Below are 22,637 nucleotides of genomic sequence, written 5' to 3'. Positions count from 1 at the left end.
AAAAAAATTCTAATGAACTTCCCATTTTCAAGATGACTTTTTTTTTGTTTTGTTTTGTTTTGTTTTAGGGAAGCGTAGTGGGTGAGGGGAAAGAGAAAACAGAGCTGCTAAGAGTTAGCAGCTAGCTAAGAGTCTGGGCTGTTCTAGGAAAAGTCCTGGGCTGCAGGAGAGGTGTGAAGTAAGGGATAGAATTCCTCAGTTAAGAGGCTTTGCTGTCACTTATGAAGGGTAATGTTTGACTCCCCCACCCCCAGGTTATTTTCTCCCTGTAATTAAAAGAGACAGAAACTGTTCTCTCTGAATCATTTTAAAACTCAGACAGACCCACTTGCACTAACATCAGCAGCTCCTTCCCACCCCTCCCCCAACCAGTAAGTGGAGGAAGGGATAGTTTGTCTTTTCATTAGGAGGTGAATACCATTTTCATACCCTCTTTACTGATAGCTCACCCAAGAATGGGCTGTTAGACTTAGAAAGAGAAGTTCTCTGCCTTGCAAGGAGTGTCTTTTCCCCTGTCCCACTCAAAAAAAAAAAAAAAAAAAAAAAAAGGAAGCAATTCGCAGGGACCAGCAGAGGAAAGTTTGCGGTCCTCCAGTTCTTGAAGGCTTTTGGACCAGCGGCAGCTTTGCCCTAGCTGACAGGGAGGTCAGAGGCAAGAACTCTCTGGAGCGGTGGTGTTGACATTCAGCAATAGAAAAACCCGTCCAGCTCCAGGAAATATTGGGGTAGGGGTGGGGGTGGGGTGGGGTGGGGTGGCGCTCTGGGTTCTGGAAACCATATCACCAGCTGCTCCTGGTTCTCAATGAAAGCCCAGGCTGGTCACCTGCTGTCCTTCCAACCTGTTCCTTCAGTGCACTCCAACTCCATCACTACACAGGTCTTTTATTTCTCTCTCCGGACATCCCTTGCATGTTTTCCCCCCTTCATAGGCATTTTTTAAAAGTCGGAACCTGTGGACCGGAGTCCACAGAACTCCCAGCTTCTTTCAAAGCTCCAAAGCAGCTGTTGGGCCCTCCCCAGGCGGCACTGTTTCCCCTGCTGTTTACTCGTTTCTAAGGGCAATTGCACCACTAAAGGCTCCTAGAGTCTGGAACTCAGCCTGGGGCTGTTTTGGTTACATTGAAGTTTTGCTTCAGTTCTGCCAGATTTAAATAGTGACTTCACCAGTACTGAGCTGAAAAGGAGAAGGGGGAGGAGGGCGAGCCCAGGAGAAAGAGAGCGAGCAAGCTGAGGGGAGAGAGCCAGAGCTAGGCGCAAGAGAAGGGCCAGCGCATTACATCATCGGTTGGCCTGGAATCAAATGGGAAGGATATGACTCACTCAGGCTAGTTAAGCTTTGGCTCAAATTCTACACACACTCATTCCAGAGCTCTCATGTTCTGCACCTCAGGAGGGAATTCAGCCTCAGTGATGTCCATGAGGTTTGTTTTTAATTTTATTTTCTTTTTTCTGATTTTATAGATTTTTTTTTTTTGCCCCTGCTGCCTTCCTTTCTTGAGTTTTCATCCTCCTCTTCCTCTGTATTTTCTCCCCAGTCTCTCCTTCCTGCCTGTCTTTGTTTCTCCTCTTCTTCTTTCTCCTCTTCCCCCAGCCCCTCCGCTAGCTCCTCTTCTTGCCCCGTAAAAGAGGCATCGCTTTCCTCTTTGATAAGAGTTTTTGTTCTACTACCGACCTGAGTGAGTTGAACTGAGACTGGGCTGGGCAGGAAAAATAAATAAATAAAAGTAGAGCAAACCAAAGCGACAGGAGTGAAAGGGGCACAGATTTTTAAAAATGAAAAAGAAAAGAAAAGAAAGAAAAAGCAAAGCGAGAAACAGCAAACTCTGGAGAAGTTTCTTTGGTGCGGTGTTGCTCCTAATCGGAGGAGACAGGGAGAGAGTTAAAATGCAGGAACCAATCGCTTGAATGGTGATGTAATGCAAGAACCGCAGGGTAGTTAAGTAATGTGAGAGCAAGGGGGTCAGGGTTGCAAAGCATTTACCTGCTCTCAAGGGGTTTTCAGTTTATTATCAATTGCAGTGACTGTAACTGGCCTCAAACTGCAATCTCTAATTATTCACAGACGTCCCTTCTTTATCTTTTATTATTAAAAGTAAAACTATATTATAGTATTTAAAATAAAACCATGATATTATCACAGCTGTGTATTATTTTCCACCAAGATTCATTCTCTCTCCTTTTCTCTCTTTTTTCTCTTTAAATGGTTCAACAGGGTTATCTTTTCATAAGAGGTCAAGGTGATGGTGGGAGGTGGGTGGGGTGATTTATTTATTTATTTATTTATTTTTACTGTAACTGGTGAATTGAAATGCCTGGAAAACTATTTGGTGCTTTGTGCTGAGCATGAAGAATTGTGTTTTTATATTAACTACTGAGACTATACTAGAGGTTTTGAACTAATTGTGATTATACTCAAAAGAGTAGACTTTCACCTATTATTTCAGCTCATGTTAACAGTGACTGTGCATTTACTCAGGGATTTTTAACTTTCTATTGTTTCACATGACAATTAACCCCAAATCAGTGTTACTTTTAAGACTTATTATGCTCTTGACTATATTTTAAGATTATAAGCTGCGGTGTTAGTGGTAGTATTGGTGGTTGGAGGGTAATGAAAACTCCTGAACTGATATCTAGAAACAGGTAATATTTATAAGCAATTAATGAAGTAAATGGAGAAGGACAGAAATGGTGGTATCGAAATAGTGTAACCAGAGACAAGGAAACTTGACATCTTGAAAGTTTTCACCATGCTTCTGTGTTTCATAAACTGTATTTAGTGCTGTGTTGCATAGTCTAAGCTGAGTACTGTGAAAAAGCATTATTATTATTATTATTATTATTATTATATATGAAAGCCCTCTTTAAAGAAGCTCTCTTCAGCTAGGGTGCCAGCCCCATTGAGAGTGATCTCTGATATGTCTATGTCAGCAATTCTCAGGGACATTTAGTCTTGATTATCGTATGCTGTATCCTGAGGGTTGGAGCACATACCAGAAAAGTGTTAGGTGTTTATGTTTATTTCAAGTATACTTTGGATATAGTTAATCTTGGCTTTTTTCTGTCTTAGTCTGGGTATGTGTTTGCACGCTTATGTGCATGCAGACTTGCAAGGGGGAGGAAGTCAGAAGGTAATTTGGGGGGAAGAAAACAGCCTGATGTGGCAGGGGTCAAGAGGCCCAGTGTGCTAATCCTGGTAACCTTGAGTAGGTGGCTTTAGCCATCTGGGCTACATTTTAAATATGGGAGCAGGTAAGGTGAGTTATGCACACTTCTTCTTTCATCTGTGGAACCAATCTGAAATGATCTCTGGAGTCCCAGCTAGAAAGCTGGGTGTCAGTGTGCAGTACAGTTTGCTAAAATGTATCTGGTATGGTTTTTCAAAGAAAACCAGGTTTGAATGCGAGTGCCTTAAAGGAATTAGTGTCTTAAAAGAAAGGACTGGGGCAGAGCGAAGAGAAGCAAACTACACTTTGAAGTTGTCTTTGTGGGATAGAATCCTTAATTTTCAAACACCACCTGCAAGTAGTCCTCAGTGAGAGATATTTACCTAGATGAGTTTGCTCAAAGAGGTTAGCAGAATAGGTAAGAGGGATAGGAGGGAGCTTATGGAAAAGTTTACTCAAAGATCTTATAGGCCCCTTCAATGCACATATTGGTGGAAAACAAACAAACCAGCTTCATTTTCTTATATCATGCTGGACTGTGTTTGTAAAGAATGTATTTCTCTAGATCATACATTTCTGTAATTTAACATAAACTTGAGATCTTAAATGAGGCTGAATGCTACATTTAAAATCCTTCAGAGAACATGAGACACAAAAGTATATGTGCATGCTAGAAAGACAATTTTCCCCAAACAATATTCCTATTTTACTCTTCAGCCAGACTCCACGGTAGTCTATAGTAAGCTTATTGCAAAGTATGTATTTATGGACCCAGCTTAATTATGCGTAAGGAAGGACCACAACTATGCCTGTCTGGGGGGAAATTACCCAGAGCTGAAGTGAAACTCATGGTGAAGGTTATTAGTCATCATGCAAAGTTTGATAAGTGCCAACTATGTGCTTGGGACTCTTCAGGAATAAAGAGAGCATGATTTCTTTTTTTAGAGCATTACATTTTAAGTTGACTTGGCTCCGATCTGTTCACCCATGGTTAGAAATGTCCTGCTAAGGATAGAGAGACAAGGCAACAAGCTGAGCTGTGACCCTACATCAAATGTGTATGATCTCACTTCAACCTCATAGTAACCTAAAGATTGAGAACCACTGGTTCCACTATTTGGTGACTGTTTTGCTTTGATTACAGTTGTTGCTTTATTGAAGCTTTTACTTAGAAAATGTAGACTTATGTATTCTTCTTCTTCTAGCGTTTGCCACTTATGTAATAATAAAGAGTAGGTGGGGGCCGGGCGGTAGCACAGCAGGTTAAGCACACAGGGCACAAAGCTCAAGGACCAGCATAAGGATCCAGGTTCAAGTCCTGGCTCCCCACTTACAGGGGGGTCGCTTCACAAGCAGTTGTTCACAATCTTTCTCTCCCTGTCTCTGTTTCTCTTTGTTCTATCCAACAAAACAACAACAATAATAACAACAACAATGATAAACAACAAGGGCAGCAAAAGGGAAAAAGTAGCCTCCAGGAGCAGTGGATTCATAGTGCAGGCATCGAGTCCTAGAGATAACCATGAAAGAAAAAAAAAGAAAGAATAGGTACAGAGAGTCCCATGTACACACTATGCAGTTTCCCTAGTGGTAATGCCATACAAAATCTCAACTAGGATATTGACATTGGTGCAACCTACTACTTTTCCTAATTTCAGCTTTTTCTAATTTCAATTGTACTCACCATTGTAGGTGTATTATTTTTTTGGTTTGATAATCAGATGTCATCCTTACTATGGTTCACACCATCTCTAGCCCTTTGAGTTGTAGTCTAGCTCACCATCCCTGACATATCACTACCTTCATGACTTAATACAGGAAGGGACTGTTCTCGTTAGTGGGTAATCTTGATGACATTGTCATGTTGTGTGTTCTTTTGGCATATGATCTGGGTTACAACTTCACAAAAATCTCAGAGGCCATACCTGACATATTACTAGTTAAATGTGGGGGGCAGGGTACCTTTGAAGGCACAAAAGAGGAAATAGAAATCTATATTTTCTGGATACTAGGTATGAATTAGAGGAATGCCAACCATCCATGTCTCTGCTTAATGATAAACCAGTGCTGAGTTCATTTTTCTGTCTCTTGCCCTCCCATGTTTTCCCTGGCGAGCACCCATAATACATGAAGAAACCGAATAGCATGAAGGTGGCAAGCATCTATTAATCATAGAAGCAGTGTGGGGTCCCTGGAAAAGAGCGATACTTTTTGCAGTCCAATGGCCTAGGTTCAAATATCTTAGTCACATGACTTCAATAAGCCACCAAGCTTCTTTATGTCATGTTAGTTATCTCCTTGGTAACATGGGTGTCATACCCACCACGTGGATTTGTGAGTGATGGAGCTACCTCATCAGACCCCTGCGATATAGCGAGACTGCAGGAAATTATATATTCTTAGAGGCTGCCATCAAAAGCATGGCGGTATAGCATCTTCCTGGTAGTAACCATTGATCCCGGTGATGGATTTCTCATACCCACTGAGAGTCTTGTTCCCAACATTTCTCAGACTTCTTACTTCCCCAACTTCTTTCCTCTTATTCAGAAAATTCAAACAAGCCTGAGATCACACCAGGTACTAGAAATAGAGAAGTAAAAGTACCAATGTGATTAAAGTGAGGTGATGACTACAACTGAAGAAATTTCCTGCCAATTTTCCAGTGACTCGGGTGGAGGGAGAGACACAAACAAAGCCCATTGGTAAAAAAGACCCTTGCATCCACATTCATGCTCAGCTGTAGCTTTGTGAATGAGAAAATGAAGTGAAATGGAGATGAGCCATTTCAGTTGTGAGAACTGGATTCCAGGCTGCCTCAACTCAGATGTTTATATTTATAATAGCGTATGTGTGTCAGGCACATCTTTTGGTGGTGAGGTCACCAGGACAGCTGGCTACCTCCCTCTCACCTATCTTTTCTGGTGGTAGAAATGAAGTTTTGGAGATTGAAGGGAAAGGGATTTCTTTCTTATTTTTTTTTTAAGTTTTATTTATAAAATGGAAATACTGACAAGACCATAGGATAAGAGGGGTGCAGTTTCACACAGTTCCTAGCACCAGAACTCCGTATCCCATCTGCTTCCTTGATAGATTTCTTTTTTTTTTAATTTAAATTTTTTATATATTTATTTTATTTATTTATTCCCTTTTGTTGCCCTTGTTTTTTTTTTTATTGTTGTAGTTATTATTGTTGTTGTTGTTGGATAGGACAGAGAGAAATGGAGAGAGGGAGGGGGAGACAGAGAGGAGGAGAGAAAGATAGACACCTGCAGACCTGCTTCACCGCCTGTGAAGCGACTCCCCTGCAGGTGGGGAGCCGGGGTTCGAACCGGGATCCTTATGCCGGTCCTTGTGCTTTGCACCACCTGCGCTTAGCCCGCTGCACTACAGCCCGACTTCCGATAGATTTCTTATTCTTTATAACTCTGGGAGTATGGACCCAGGATCATTATGGGGTACAGAAGGTGGAAGGTCTCTTTTGTAATACTTCTCCACTGGACATGGGTGTTGGCAGGCCTACCCATACTCCCAGGGATTTCTAAGGTAGCTAGAGGAAAAATGATGGTGAAAGTAGTGAAATTACAGAACTTTAAGAGTTCTGCTTTGGGTTCCTTGATTCTGTGTTGGCAAGGGGTCTAGGTTACCTCAAGCTGCATGGCAAAAATGTTGTTTCAGTTCTGACATTGTTCGGGAGGGCCCCATCAACAGTAAGGGGCAGGAATTAGTGTGGTGGACTTGTTGCCACATGTCTACCTAAGAGAAAGAAGGGTGGTCATATTTAAGTCAGCACTTTAAGAAAAAAAAAAAAAAAACAGTGGGGACTGACAAAATAGCTCATCTGAGAAAGTACCTGCTCTAACTTGTGTGTAACTCAGGTTTGACTCTTAATTTTTCACCACCAGGATTATTATTGGGGCTCTGTGGCTACACAACCAAACTACCACTCTTGGTGGCCATTTTCTTCCTTTTTTTCTTTTCTTTGATAGGTCAGAGATAATTTTAGAGGTGAGGAGGATTAGGAAGAACGAGAGAGAGAGAGAGAGAGAGAGAGAGAGAGAGACTGCACTGTTTCACCACTTGTGAGGCATTTCTCCCCCTACAGAAGTGGTTTAGGGGGTTTGAGTCTGTGTCCTGTGCACACCACTGCCAGGCCCCAGTGTCTCTCTTTTTATCCAAAAAATGTGGCTTGGAGAGATGAAGCTCTGGTGATGAGGAAAGAAGGAAAAAAGGAAGGAGGGAAGGAAGGGAAAAAAAAAAAAGGAAAGAGAAGGGAAAAGAAAGAAGATGCAGACTGCACACTGATTTCTTCTGTTTGGTTTGTGTTTGCTTCTGACTATCAAAAGGGACCCATTTGGAACTGGATTGCAGAAAAATGTTCATAAAAGTATCTGGATGAGTGATCAGAGCACAGGGATGCGGAGAATACTAGAGAGGAGGAAGAAAAATGAGTGTCATTGATAAATGTGGGCCTGGAAAATTTGACTATAGGATTTCTTTTTTATTTATTTATTATTTATTTATTTATTTATTTAATATTTTTTTAGACTAGCCAGTTGCCAGGAGCCCTATCACTTTGTGTGGCACCTCTATGGGTGGCACTCAAAGATGGGACCCTTTAACCTGGCCAGCACAGATCCTAGGTTGGGGGTATAAGAAGGGTAAGAGAGGCGCCCCCGTGAGTGTGGGAGATGAGCACTCATAGGGCTGAGCAAAAGGCAAAGGCAGCAGACAGATGGTCTCCCAGCCAGTTTTTGCCTTGGGTTATGGAAGAAGCAGGGGCCTGAAACATTAGAAAAATGGGGTACCTTTGGCCTCTGACTCCAGGGATGGGGTCCCAGCCTCTCGCTGCTCTCCAGAGTCCACAGATACACTTTTTCACTTTGCCCTTGAGTGAGCTGAAAGGAGGCACCCCCGCCTGGGGTTTCTTCAGACTTGAGTTGCTGGATGATATCTGGCTGGCCTTGGCCCCATGTCTCCCCACCCCCACGCCCTTCGAGCCCAGGTTGCAGGTGGGTCCTTGGTTCACATCCTGGTGCTGAGATAGGGCCCCGCCATTCCCTGTCTTGCCATGATTTGTCAACTTATTTTCTGGCTGCATTGGCTTGGCTGGGGCAGGGGGGCAGTGGCCGCAAGGGGATAGCGGCGGGCTCCCTGGAGCTTCTCTCCTCGTGGGGTGGGGTAACCTGGGAGAAGGTGGGAGAGATGGAAAAAGTTCATCTTTGCAGGAGCTAAACACACCATTTCAATTACCCCTCCCAGTCTTGGCTAGTGGGAGGGGAAGCTGATAGCATTTTAAAACCATCAGCTCCCTACCTCCCAACATAGCTCCTCAGACTCAGGCTGATACCCTTCATCTTGGAGAGGTAAAAGGGAACAACCTGGGAGGAGGGTAGATAGCATAATGGTTATCTGACTATAGGATTTCTATTCTCTAGTTCAAATTTAACTTCATAGTTTGTAAACAGACTTTGCTATTTGTTTAAAATGTATTCTGCAAGGTATGGCAATTTCACAGATGTGTGTTTCATGAGTTTTGGTTGCTACAGTAGCAGTGCTTTGACTACTTACATGCTTGAAAGTGGAAATTTACTTGCCTTAGTACTCCAAAGTCCACTATATCGTACACATACACTTTATAACAAGTCCATCCGTCTTTTCTTCCTATACCCACACTGGCAGGAAAGCTTCCTTAATGATGAATGAAGCAGTGTTGCACCCAAGATGAATTAATCTATAGTTCACAATCATAATGGAGAGTGTGACAATAGTTATACAATGGCCAAGATTCATTCAGCTGTCAGCAAAATCTTCCTTTCTCTCACATGATCCCCAAAATTGAATGCTGCCTCTTAATTTGATTTTTTTTTTTACCATATGAATGACTGAAATAGAACTACATCCATTCAAAACTAAAAGCAAAATCTAGGGGTAAAAAACAGTGTTGACTCTGAATGCCAAGCTATCTGTTATTGATAGACTCCCTCATCTTAGTGGGACATGGAAGTTGGGGACAAAGAGCAATGTCTAGAGTGAGCTATTGTTTTTTAGGAGTACATGAACTTTTTTTCCTTTTAAATCAACAATATTTAAAGAATTGAAGTCATATTGGACTGGACACATAACCTGACAAGGCAGAAAGATAAACTGGCCTTATGGGATTTGTTGTCTATTAGGTTCTATCCCCGTCTTCAATGGGGGCCAATATCTTTGTAGGGCCAAGTGGTAGCACGCCTGGTTGAAGGCATATATCACAGTGCACAAGGACCTGGGTTCAAGCTTCAGGCCCCTATCTGCAGGGAGGAAGCTTCATAAGTGCTGAAGTTGTGTTGCAGATATCTCTCTCTCTCTCTCTCTCTCTCAATTTCTTTCTCTATCCAACAAATATCAATAATTAAGAAATTGTCTTAAAAAAAAAAAAAGAAAGAAAGTGTCTTTGCAAAATTGACTCAACATGGACCAAATGTGAGTATGCCTTGTGAATTGCTTTAGAGTCAGACAGATTTGTGTTCTAATTCTGGCTTTGCTAGCTGTGTAATTCTTGACTTATCTGTTGAAACTATCTCAGTTACTTTATCCATGAAATGGAGTCAAGAAAATAATGACTATAATAGACTTCTCATAGTAAGCGCTAGGTGAATGTTAGTTACTTAATAAGGGGAGTGGCAAATTTTTGAAAGTCTGAATTATGGTCTGTTTTGGACATCAGCAGTATAGAAAGAAAGACTGTCATTTACCAGTCCTTTCCCAGAAAAGTAAGTTGAGTTATAGAGGCAGGTAAGGCTGTGAGCCAGCTAGGAAGGAGAGAATCACAACATTGACTATATATATTACTTGCAACTGTATTTTCATTAGCCAGAAAATAGGCAAAGATATAAATTTAAAGCAGTTTATGTCAGTACCAAAACAGTTGGGCTTTTTGAAAATTTCTTTTATTTACAAAGTAAATTTCTTTTTTTTAGATAGCATAAGCCATTTATTTTTTGTATCTGCATTCTTGACCTTCTTATTTATTATCATAATACTTTAGTCAGCTGAACCACACTTTGCAATAAACGGCTGATCTCCTCTAATTCCTCTGGCATTAATCATAATGACAGCAATTATAATAAACTCATCTAGTAGAAATGTAGATGTAAATTACTCTTGCTCATTTTTACCTTTGGTTTTGTTTTCACCAGCATCCACCCTCATGGACTCCACAGTGGCCTCTATCTATCAACTGATTTTGTTTTGGTTTTGGTTTTTTTAAGATTCTCATGAGTGTGCATGCACACATGCTCAGGGTAGGGGGGTAGATAGAGATTGTGTGTGTGTGTGTGTGAGAGAGAGAGAGAGAGAGAGAGAGAGAGACACTAGAGCACTGCTAAGGGTGTTATATGGTGCTGTTAGTGACTGAGCCTGGGGTCTCTGAGGGCTCAGACATGCAATTCCTGTTATCTAATACACTTTGGTGACTCCTCAGTGCCCAAATCCTTTTTCTTGATTGAAATTTCACTCTAGTTCACCCATAGCTGCTTTTGGCCATTTGCTTCTATGGAGCATGAGAAGGAAGCACTAGTATAACAGGTCACAAGAAACATCTTTTGCTTTGGCTTTACTCTCACAATAGACATTAGTTAGTAGGAAAATAATAATCTTTTAATTTCAAATGCTTTGATGAGGCTGGAATCTTAGAGTTCACTCAGCCCAACTCATTCATCTTACAGATTCAGGAATTGTGGCGGCCCAAAGATGTGACAAGAATTATCAGGTATCATAAAACTATTTGTTGGCAGGGTCAGGACTTGGCTCGGTTATAGTAAGGAGCATCCTGCCAGGCAATTTGGCATCCCAGTGCCAGGAATTACATCTTGCTCAAGTTTATGCTTCTAAGTCATCTTTTGAGTTCTGGCTCCTGGGAATAGTGAGATGGAGGAAATGTAAGTGAGGACTCAGATGTGCAGGCGCACAGAAGGGTAACCAACAGGCTCTGGGAAACTGAGAGTCATTCAGGCACCTGGCTATGCAGACTCCACCCTCGAGTCTAGAGGGAGGGTTGGGAAGTGGGCAGAGAGTTTGCTTTCTGCCTCCAGCCCAATCTCCCTGGTGTCTAGTTAGTGGGTGGGGTGTGCTGTCCCTGGGCCATAAATGAGATGGGATAAACATCCAGGATCCAGGAGTCAAGCATTCTCTCTCTCTCTCCTCTCTCTCTCTCTCTCTCTCTCTCTCTCTCTCCTACCACTCTCTTGGTCCCTCCCTCTTCCTTCACCAGCCCTCACTACAAAGAGTATATGTCCTATGAGGGCCCTTTGGAAACTGCCCTAGAATGAGCACCCACCTACCTGCAGGATGTGACCTCTGGGCTCTAAAACACACACTGCTTCCTCCCTCTTCCTCCCCAAACTAGGGAACCATTTCAGATCAGAATTTTCAACACCGTTCCACTTTGCACTTTCATCCCAAAGAGACTCTGGCACTTTGTGAGCACAGAAAACTTGGCATTTCATTATGATCCCGAAAAGAGAGAGAGCGAGACAGCTAGTAAAGGGTAATTCATAGATTTTTTAATGACTGCATTCTCTCCCTTAGTGACAGGTTTCAGCTGTTAGGCACAAAGGACTCCTGCCAATTGACATGGTATGAGGAGGGGCAGCATTTTTCATAATGCTTTATCACAAGACTCGTCGCAGCTAGCCAACCCAATTAATCTCCCTATAGTAATTATCCAGGTGCTATACTGTTGGACTTCCCTGTAGTCTCCAAAGCTCTGTTGTGTGGTGACAAACTATTGTGTAGCCCGACCTTGAAAGGATGTTTCTAACTAATTAATGATTGTTAAAGACTTGGAAAATGCACTCTGGATATATGCTGGTGCTAATATATCTTGGATTTTCCACTATGCAGCTGTGTTGTGTGTGAGCTGGAATTCATTCTTGCTGTTTGTAAATCATATCAAGATAAATAGGACCTTTCAGTTTCCAACTAGGTGGTTGATAGCTAGTTGAAAACAGAAAGGTCTCATTTCTCTTGACATGGTTTACATTTATTCATTATCTAATTTTTTTTCTAGACTTTGTATCACGCCACCTTTGGTGGAATCAGACAATATTTGTAGGATTTTCGCAATGAGGTGAGGTCATGCTGGGGTCTTTCCAGCCACGTCGTTTTTAATGATATAAATTGAAAACCACTGTGGTGAAACTACCCGTAAATGAAATGTGGTTTTCTGTATGGTAAAGTGCTTTGGAGATTTTTATTGACAGGAACGAAAGTAAAACATATACTTAAACTGAAGCTTAAACATGTATATGTGTAGTGGTTTGATGAGAATAATTCTTGCTGGCCGTTTAGGTTATTTATATATGTTGTATAGTTCACTCATTTTCCTAAAATGCTAGTCACATTGAATTAAACTGGTAGTATTAATTTCACACTAATTAACACACTCATGAACAGCAGAAACATTTCAAGAAACATCTTCATAGTGGGATAGAACTATTGGAATGCTGGATAAGGGTCTAGATACCCTTGAATTACATTCCAAGCTGTCTCCTAACTTTAGGTCTCAGTGTCCTTATATACAAGAAAGATATACTTGTCCTTAGGGCTGGGTGGTGTTGGTGCACTTGATTGAGTATACACATTACCATGTTGGAGGATCTGGATTCAAACCCCCAGACCCCACTTGCTTCTATTTCTTTCTTTTTTTTTTTTTCTTTTCTTTCTTTTCCTCTTTCTTTCTTTCTTTCTTTCTTTTTTTTTTTTTTTTGCCACCAGTTATGCAGTTATCACTGGGGCTTAGCACCTACATGACTCCCACATCCGTGTTGATCATACTTTTTGATGGAGTATGAGGGATTAAGAGAGACAGAGATGGAGAGAGACACTGATCCTAAAACATTCCTTTTGCAAGTGAGGACTGAGTGCTTAAACCTGGGACCTTGCATGGGATGCTGTGTTCACACTATCACGTGGTCTTCAGGGAGCCTACTGAGTGCTTTCTTATAATCTCCTTATGTGGAAATTCATATGAAGAGCAGAGCCTAGACTAGCCCATAACTCTCTTTAATCCACACCCCTTTCCTACCTTGAAGTCCCTGAAACACAGTCTGAATATTACTATACTAGAAATTTCATGAGCCCCTTCTATCTGGGAGTCACTGTTTTATTTTCTAAATAATTTACCTAAGGAGTCTCACCAGATTTAACTTTCATTAATTTTGATCTAGAAGTAGCAATTGACAATCTCTACTATTAAAATACTCCCCCAAATAGGAAATTTTACTCAAGAACTATGTATAGTTCTTTGCTGTCTCAGCTTTATAACTTGTTCTTAGGTACCATGAGATAGGTTTCTTCAGAGGAAAGCACAAGTTTAAAAGGCATTCAGTAGATGTGTGAGCAGATGTGAGGACATTTATTTATGTCATTGTGTCTGCTATTTTCTTGCCTCCTGAATTCAACAGGTCCCTGATTTTTAACAAAACTCATATCATTTGGCCTACAGCTGGTAAAATACAATTTTCTGCTTCTCAGAAAAGAAAGGCTTTTCAGACTTATAAAAAGAGAGGCTCATAATACTTCTTGAACATCAAATAGCTCTTACAAAACACCATTTTGATGAGTTAAGTGTAAATGAATCAGAAACATAAGGATTAAATTTCCCTTGAAAGACACATGGGTTTTAGAATTAAGGGGGAAAGTGCTTGGCAAGATGGGTTTCAGGTTTTTGCCAAACCTCAGAATGTTTGAAAAATGGCTTGAGACATTTTAACTGAATGCAAAATGCCACGAAGTTCACCCATCCCAGACATAATAGCAGATCTTTTTGACAATAACTTTATGACAAGAAAAAAGTCCTTCAGGGCTTAGCCATTTTCTCAGTTTTCTTTTAACAATCACTGCCCTCCCTCCCCACAGCCCCCTCCCCAGGAAAGAAAAAAAATTGATAGGGCTAAGAAAACTGTTTGATTGACAAACTAAGGTTTCAAGCCAGGCAATTACCAGAAAATAACCCCACAACTCAAAAAAAGACTTGGATTCCCCCCCCCCCATACTACCCAAAGTCAATTATACTATTTTCTAAGTGGAATAATACACTCTAGGGCTAGGCAACCCATGATATATTTTATTCATTTGGTGTTTAGAGCAATGCACGGTTATTCTAGTCATTTGTCTGACATTTTCACACCAGCTTCTTTGGAGAAGAGAGGAAAAAAAGAAGTCCACTAAGAGCAAACAGATTGGAAGAAACTATCTACTGGTTTTATGAAAATAATTGCAGTGTGGAGATGCTATTTAATATGACTAAGGTTTACAAGTTGTGGGGAACTTGAATTTTGTTATAGTTTCTTAATGTAATAAGTTATATTAGAAGTTTTCCACACCTCAGAATTCTTGCTGATATGAGGAAGCTCAGGAAAAACATATTATGTTTGGGCCCATGCATTGGTTAGCTTATGAGAGTTGGGTATCTTAGGCATTAAATATGCTCTTATGTTTTCACTGGTTATTCCTATTCATGACAAAAGCAAGCTAATGCCTTTACAACCTTTTTTTTTTTTTTTTTTTCTGTATGTCAGAGTGTGGTAGGAGTGGGTTTTGAATGAGTTGCAGGCAATATGTGAAGGAAAAGAGTCTGGGTGAGAGAAGGCTTTGACCTTTTGATATACGAAGACACCTTGTCTAATGCTCTGGTTTCATTTTCATATTTAAGCCAGAATAGCCTAGGTTTTCTTGCCTGCTTCCTTCCTGCTGCCTTCCTTTCTCTTTCCCTTTGAAAGAAAGGGTGTATTCAGTGACTGCCAGTGAAAACCACCGGGGGACAACAATGTGCTTTTCAAAGGATTTCAATGTAGGCAGCACCCCCCCCCAACAAATAAAAGCCATCTTTAAATCTGTATCTTTTAATAGTGTAAGTAATGAGAAATTCTAACTCTCTTGTTAGTACATCTTACATAGAAGTTTGAGGACCTTCATATTCAGGAATCCAAATTAATTTGTTACAATGAGAATATCCAAAAGGGAGAGTGCAAATCACAATACACATACACACACACACACACACACACACACACACACACACACACAAACTTTTTTAGTACATCCACTGGAAATACTACATAGCAATGATTCTTAAAATATACCTTACCTCACCATCTCATGCCTGTGTATATTTTTTGAGCTCAAAGTCAGATGTCAATGAGAACTAGAAACACTGGAGAGAAAACTCAGTCACATAGCAACTTTCTGTCTTGAAAAAGGCTTCAGAGTGAGACAAGTAGAGTCAAATCCTGGCTACACTTTTACCTTTTCCAAAGCAGCTGAATATAAGCTAATAGGGCCAAGACGTGCTCCTTTGATTGTGAAAAGTGTTGAGCTCTTGCCCAGGACCTCCTCCCTCCCACTTCCCCGAAGTGTCCCCTTTTATTCTCAGGCTCTCTAATTCAGTAAGGATCAAATTCATGCAGGGGAGTCTATCAGTTTGTTTTCTGAGTTTATAACTCAGTCACTTCTATGAAATGTCAGTTCTAGGGAATTGGTTTTTATAAAATTCTAAATGGATGCCTTTCTGTTTGTTATCTACAAGGGGGTTAGTTTAAATAGGATATGCATCAAATAGCAAATATTTCTAGATGGAAATTGTTATCACCTAAAAAATTTCTTTTCATGCCATGTTATGCTGTGAACAACAGTATCTTCTAGACCTGTGTCCACATATTTTAACAGCTTTCCTTCTACAGATGGTTAACTTGTGGCTAGGAGGTTGGGAGCCACTGCCATCAATAATACTACCTTACTCTTGTGCACACAGACACTCATGTGTGCACATGTAACACAGGGTTAACATCTTGTTTTCTTTTCTAAAGCAATCCATAAGTCTCCTCTTCTCAGATACCGGCTCTGAAACTCCCAGGGTGTTAGCTGTCACTTGGGGGAATTCTCCCATTATACCTGTGCTGACTTGCTGACTTCCATGTCTTGTATATTTCCCCTCCTAGAAGATGTATTTCTTCAGGGCAGGGAGGGTTTCTTATTCATTCCAGGCTCTTAGAGTTGAAACATAGCAGAACCTGAGTGATTTTTTTAAAACATATATTTTTATTTGTTTTATTTTAATGGAAGAGAGAAATACAGAGACTAGAGCACTGCTCAGCTGTGGTTTATGGTGGTGAACTTGGGATTTGGGAGCATAGGCATGAGAGTCTTTTTACACTATGCTATCTCCCCTGGCCCTGATTTAAAAAAAAAAAAATGTAGGGACCAGCAGAATAACTTAGCTGGATAGTTTGCCTGCTCTGCCACAGTTGCTACCTAGGATCGAACCCAGGCCCCACTGCATTGGAGAAAGCTTCGGAGGCTGTGGTGTGTGTGTGTGTGTGTGTGTGTGTGTGTGTGTGTCTGTCCTCTTTCTGTTTCTACTTGAAAAAGTTAGCCCAGAGCTGCAAAATTCTGGTAGAAAAAATAGTTTAAAAATTTTAATTAAGGTGGCTCTGTGGCGCAATGGATAGCGCATTGGACTTCTAGTGATAAAAAAAATTTAATTAATTGATTTATAGAGACAGAGAGAAATTGAGAAGGGAGGGAGAGGTATAGAGGAAAATAGATACTTGGATTCCTGATTTACTACTTGTGAATCTTTCCTCCTACAGGTTGGGGCCAGAGTATTAAACCTGGGTCCTTGAGCATTGTAATATAAGCACTTAACCAGGTATACCACTGCCTGGCCTCAATAATAGCAATTTTAATTGTGTTTCTGTTGGCTTGAATTTTTTATGACCTCTCCCCAAAGCAAGTTGAAATAACCTTGCCCTTTCATGAGACTCTTGTTTATCTTTGTTGAAAATTTAAGGGGTATATAGCTCAGGTGATAAGTTCCCTGTTTGATTTCAACTTTTTCCCATAAGTTCCATGCTGGATTTCAACCTTTCCCCCTAACCTGTGTTTGAGTGGTCACATTTACATCTATTTCTTTTTGATCAAAGTGAGAGCTCAAGAAATGGATTTCCTGCATAATAGAAGGATGGTAATTTTGACTCATGCTTGAGGTCACAGATACAGTTTAGATGCTACCTGACTGCATAGCCAGCTAGATGCCCGTTTTCTGAGTCATTTGACTTCTGAGTTTTCATTTTTTTTAAGAGTATAATTAAGATAGATTCCCAGGGGTTTAAAATTAAAAAAAATATGAGTAAAGCAGACAGTCTATATGTTTCGACCCATATAAGGAGAACTGTGGGCACCTGCCCAAATTGAGAGAAGCATTAAGAGCTATTCAAATCCTACTGAAATGTCAACACACTTTTAAGAAGGCTCCATTAGGGATGCAAATGTGTGGTTTTCTGATTATGATAAGCACTGGAAAGAAAACAGTGAAACCCATTAGGAGGGTTAGAAAACTTGATTTTGAAGAGTAGGTCAGGCGACCAGTTTCTGCCATAGGCTGGGCTTTACTTCCCTGCTATGTTCTGACACAGCAGTCCAAATGATGTAAATTGCCTTTAAAATACCTCCATTTTTGGATAAGGCCAATCAACTCATCAGCAAATGAGCCAACTTTGACATTCCACCCATGTCACATAAAATTTGTTTTATGAAAATATATTTTCTGGATTACAAATTGCATCTTACTTGTGTAAAGGGACTTACACTGGAATTTTATGCCAGAGTTTTGGTGTGCTTTGATTTGTCCTTAAAAGAGTGTTTCTTATAAAATCTTAATTGTGTCTTAAAATCTATAATTTGCACTACACAACACTTACAAATCAACTGACACCAGGAATATATTTCTGATTGATAAACTGTTCCAATTTTTCTACAAACATAACTGACTCATTTAATCGAAAGGACATCTTTAATTCTGTCTGAGTTGTTCACATGACATCAAATGATATTCATGGTAATGGATAAATTGGGGCATGATTACTGTGTAGTCACTCTCAGTGTAATATATATATATATATACATATATATATATATACACACAAACACACATATATATATATATATAAATGATTTTCCGTTTTTTTCCTTGATCTGGAAGAAATTGTATCAATTTCCAAAATGTCATAAAGCAAAATATTTAAAGTATGTTTCAAATAACAAAAAAAGATGCTTAACTTAATAAAGATGTGGAATTCATTTATGAAGAAAAACACTGGCTATAAACCAATAGGTCAAAAATCTTGCCAGAATTTTGCAGTAGATAGTCATTCTTGTGTATCCATTTTGCCTCATCACTTCTGAACCCACTCCATATAAAGCAAAAGAATTCTTGACTAAGGAGATCTGCAGCATCACACTAGGAGGAGGAGGAGAGAGACCAGGAGGAAGAGGAGGAGGAGGAGAAAAAGAATTCTCTCAGCCACATTGGGATTTTAAATCATTGATTTTTGTTTACTTTGCTTTTTGAGTAAGAAAAGCAAAAAATTGTCAGGGAGATGATTTAGTAATAGAACCTAGGAATTGCATGCAGGCAGCCTAGGGTTCAATACCCAGCATTATATATATTGGACTGGTGTGCTCATCTATCTATGTATCTCTCAATAAATAAATCTTTTTCTTCAATTTTATTCCTTACAAAAAAAATAAATAAAAAGCCACCAAGGCACCTGTCACTAAAGTTCTTCACTGCATTCTAACTATAATGGCTATTACATAAAAGTTTTTTTGTTTATTTAAAATAGTTATTTATTATTTATTTATTTATTTTAGTGAAGAAGAAATAGACAGAAAAAGGGGGAGAGAGAGAGAGAGATCAGAACACTGCTGAGTTTTGGCTTAAGGTGGTGTTGGTGACTGAGCCTGGGAACTCAGAGCCTCAGGCAAAAAAAAAAAAAAAGTCGCATAACTGTTGTGCTATCTCCCCAGCCCAAAAGTTATGGGGTTTGACTACTCTAGGGAGCTAGAACACTCAACTCCATGAGCAAACATAGAAATCATAGAAATATCTTAACAGTTGAATGTTTTGCATTAACATAAAGCAGAAATCATAAACTCTGGAATGAACATTTCCATTAGGTATTTTTGCTTTTGTGCTTGTCAAAAGAAATAACCCCAGGCTTCAGAAAGGCAGACAAATCTATTACTAATAGTATTTGAAACCCTGATATTCACTTATGTTGGCTCACTCCTCTTAATTTTTAGAGACTTTTCCAGCGATGTCATGGTATTCTCTGTTCACTTTCTCCATCCAGAAGAGTAGACTATTCCCATGTATAGATACAGATTTCCACATTGACAATAAGCAAGTAAATAAGTAATTAAATAAACTAACTAAATAAATAAATAATAAGGATAACTATATAATTGGCAGTCAGAAGATGCATATCCCCTGTCATCAGGGAGGGATGAGTCTAATGGGAAAGATTGGCACTAATAGTCATATGTAGGAACAGATTATTAGAGATGTAAGTGTAGAGAGAGTAAGGTAACAAAAGAGCTACACATTCCAAGCAAAGGTGTACGGATATATTAAGCCCTGGGATAGGACAGGGCTTGGCACATTCTACAAAATGGGTGAAAATCAAGCTGAGTGAAGTGTGTAAAATCAGTTGGGAACATAGCATTATAAGTCATCAAAGAGGTGGAATATTTAAAGGATGATTTTACTAAATTCCCAGTGCTAAGGAAAGAATGTTGAGCAGGGAAGTGTCATGATTTGTTCACTGGTTTCATGAATATCACTGCAATACAGAAGTAGGGTTCGAAGAGGAGCAAAACTGAATGTAACTATGAGAAGAACCAATTGAAAGAAGGTAGCATTTAGGACTAGAATCTTGGTGTGAGGCTAGGCAGAGTTAATTTAATGAATTCTAGCTTTATATAGGGCCTGGAGTAGATAGAGACCGATTGTGGAGAATGAGAAGTGTTGTAGTTGATGCCTGGATTCTACTAACTTGTGCTTATCTAATCTATTGAAGGAAATTTAGGAAATTTATAGGGGGAAGGATCTAAAGAAAATGTAGTGAATCAGAAATGTAGAAGATTGGGAGTAGGGGGTGGGGTTGGTGGAAGGGGTCTTCTTAGCCTCCATAACTGCATGACCCCTGTCCCCAATCTGCTACTTGTTCATTGCAGATCTAGCAAAAGCTAGGTGGTGCAGATTTTAGTTTAAGTCCAGACCTGAGAAAAAGTAACCCTGGGTTAACTCTCAGTCTAGGGACAGAAGACTTATCACTCAACGAGTCAATCAGAGAGAGAATGAGAATTTAACCTGCCTTCCTTTTGTCTACTTGGATCTTCAACAGGTTAGATGATGCCCATTCACCTTGTGGAGGAAAATCTGCTTTACCAGGTTTCCCAGTTCAATGCTAATATTTCCCAGAAACACCTCATTCAAGTTGACACATAAAGCCCAACATTGCAGGCACCACAGATAGAAAGGGCTTAACATAGACACTTAAGAATAATGCTCTTAACTTATTAACAGGCAAGACACCATTTACTGAAGTAGCAAAATGATTTTCCTGGAAACATACAACTTAAAGCTTTTTTTTTTTAGTATATCACTTGTAAATTTAAAAAAAAATTATTATTGTTACTTACTGGATAGAGACAGCCAGAAATTGAGAGGAAGGGGGAATATAGAGAAGGAGAGACCTGTAGCTATACTTCACCACTTGCAAAGCTTTCCTCCTGTAGGTGGGGACTGGGGGCTTGAACCCAGGTCCTTGCACAGTGTAACATGTGCTCTCAACCAGGTGAAATGACCCATTCTAATGGTGTTGATGGCACCATACTTAAAAGACAGAACTGCTTACTGGAGAGCTAAGTCTCCTAAAGGATGTTAGTCTGTTTAATAATAAATGACTCACGTCTGGTGCACGAAAGAGCAAAGCCTTTAAAGGGAACTTCATGCTAAATAAAAGGATCATTGTTCATAGGTTAAAAAAAAAAAAAACTACCCCGTCATGCCTCTCAGGACTCCTGATTCCTGTCCTACTTTGCTAAATGTTAACTGTACTCAGGGACCTTTGGAACCTGCCTTTAGTTCTAGGAAATGGAATACCCAAAGGAGGAAAACTCACTCACATCTGATAACACTGTTGGCCCCAAATCAAATTTTGGGCCTCTTTGGCTAACGTTCTTGATCTTATCTTACCATATAGCTTGAGAGTTGAAAAGGTCCTTGAAGACCTTGGCTTTGCCATTTTATATGAGAACCTGTGTGCTATAGAACACAGCCCAGGTTGACCAGATAAACCAGTGGAGGGTGCAGTAGCCTTCTTTCTTGCATATTCAGATTCAAAGACATATGATGAAGGGATGAATTCCTCCCAGTATCATTTCATGATCTTCAGATTGATGCATCATGAAACATCTTCATGGACCTGCTGTTCTAGTGAGCCACTAACTTTCAAAGGTCTGAGGAAAAGCCTGAATTGTCATAGGTGGGTGAAGGAATTTCTTAGGAAAGGAGTCAGCTCCTGTGAGAAGTACAATTTTGTGCCTGTCCTATAAATGTATGATTAGTCACTTTCCATTTTTATTTCTAGTAGGAACTCACTTGTTGTCAATAGCTAAAATTGACATTTACTATGCCCATAACCCTACCACAAATTAAAATCAGATCCCATGTCTCTCTGGGAAAGACATTTATTAAGCTTAAGGAAGACATCTGAAGTGATAACAAATTACATTTTAAACCTGAAACCCCAAATACCACATTAGTTTGGGAGTAGCATAGGACTGTCTGGGAATAAATTGGAAACTGAGAGAGTTGCTCTCTGGCAAAATGCAAGGCCACCAGGGAAGGAAAAATAAATTCTTTAGAAGAACTATATGTATTTTTCTCTCAGTGTGGCTTCCAATTAATCATTTAAACCTAAAGAAAATTTCCTGCAGAATGAACTTTAAAGTCAGCCATTTAATATGTTTTGCCTTTAGAGAGTAGATGTTTCAATTGTATTTACAAGTATGCCAAGAGGGTAGTTGAAAGAAATAGCAAAATAAAATAAGTCTAAGGGATGGCAAAATAGCTCACCTCAATAGTTCACCTGCTTTGTTATATGCACAACCCAAATTTGAGTATGGCCCCCACTGCACTGGAGGAGGTTCCACTAATTCACTAATACAGGCCAAAGTATGTTTGTAACTCAGAGTTTTTAATACCACCTTTACCTTTTAGTGTGTAGATGTCTATGGGTCTTTTAGTGTGATTATGTGCATAGTATGGTACCTGTCTCAGTTTTAGATCCTGATGCTAGAATGAATTCATTCCTCAAAGACTGAGTCCCCTCTGTGACTGCTTTTCCTTGTATGTTCAGTCTGTAAGTAGCTTTGATAATAGCAAAGACTGGTAGAAAAGCATTTTAAGATCCCTGGATGCAAAGTGCAAAGTGAGTGCCAAGTGTCATTATTATGAATTTTATTGCTATTATTTTATTACGTGTTTCAGATTAATATCAGTATAGCTTCCTGACAAATGCTCCTACAAAGTGGGAGAACTTGAAAAGTAGTTCAGGCAAGGCAAAGTTATACAAGGACACA

The 22,637-nt window shown here is 39.8% G+C and overlaps 1 protein-coding gene and 1 long non-coding RNA gene across 7 annotated transcripts in view; one reads left to right on the top strand and one right to left on the bottom strand.

The window, feature by feature from the left end:
* CREB5 (cAMP responsive element binding protein 5) overlaps nucleotides 1-22,637 on the top strand; it is a 502,318-nt gene that overhangs the window by 341,162 nt on the left and 138,519 nt on the right. The window contains exon 1 of one of the 6 annotated variants that reach the window (XM_007521608.2): nucleotides 1,189-1,421. The exons of the other annotated variants lie outside the window; for them this stretch is intronic. Coding sequence (XP_007521670.1) covers nucleotides 1,375-1,421 — 47 coding nt within the window. The 5' untranslated portion in view covers nucleotides 1,189-1,374. Of the gene's footprint in view, nucleotides 1-1,188; nucleotides 1,422-22,637 lie in introns of those variants that run through there. 6 annotated transcript variants of the gene reach the window in all.
* LOC132539880 (uncharacterized) lies at nucleotides 5,309-8,517 on the bottom strand. Its single transcript, XR_009551154.1, has 2 exons — nucleotides 7,973-8,517; nucleotides 5,309-5,747 (listed from the first exon to the last, which is right to left on the bottom strand). It is a non-coding gene; the product is annotated as an uncharacterized LOC132539880 (long non-coding RNA).

This window comes from Erinaceus europaeus, chromosome 8 (genome assembly GCF_950295315.1).
Source record: "Erinaceus europaeus chromosome 8, mEriEur2.1, whole genome shotgun sequence".
Taxonomy (NCBI): Eukaryota; Metazoa; Chordata; class Mammalia; order Eulipotyphla; family Erinaceidae; genus Erinaceus; species Erinaceus europaeus.
The sequence above is the reverse complement of the archived record's forward strand: the minus strand, read 5'-3'. Positions and strand labels throughout refer to the sequence as shown.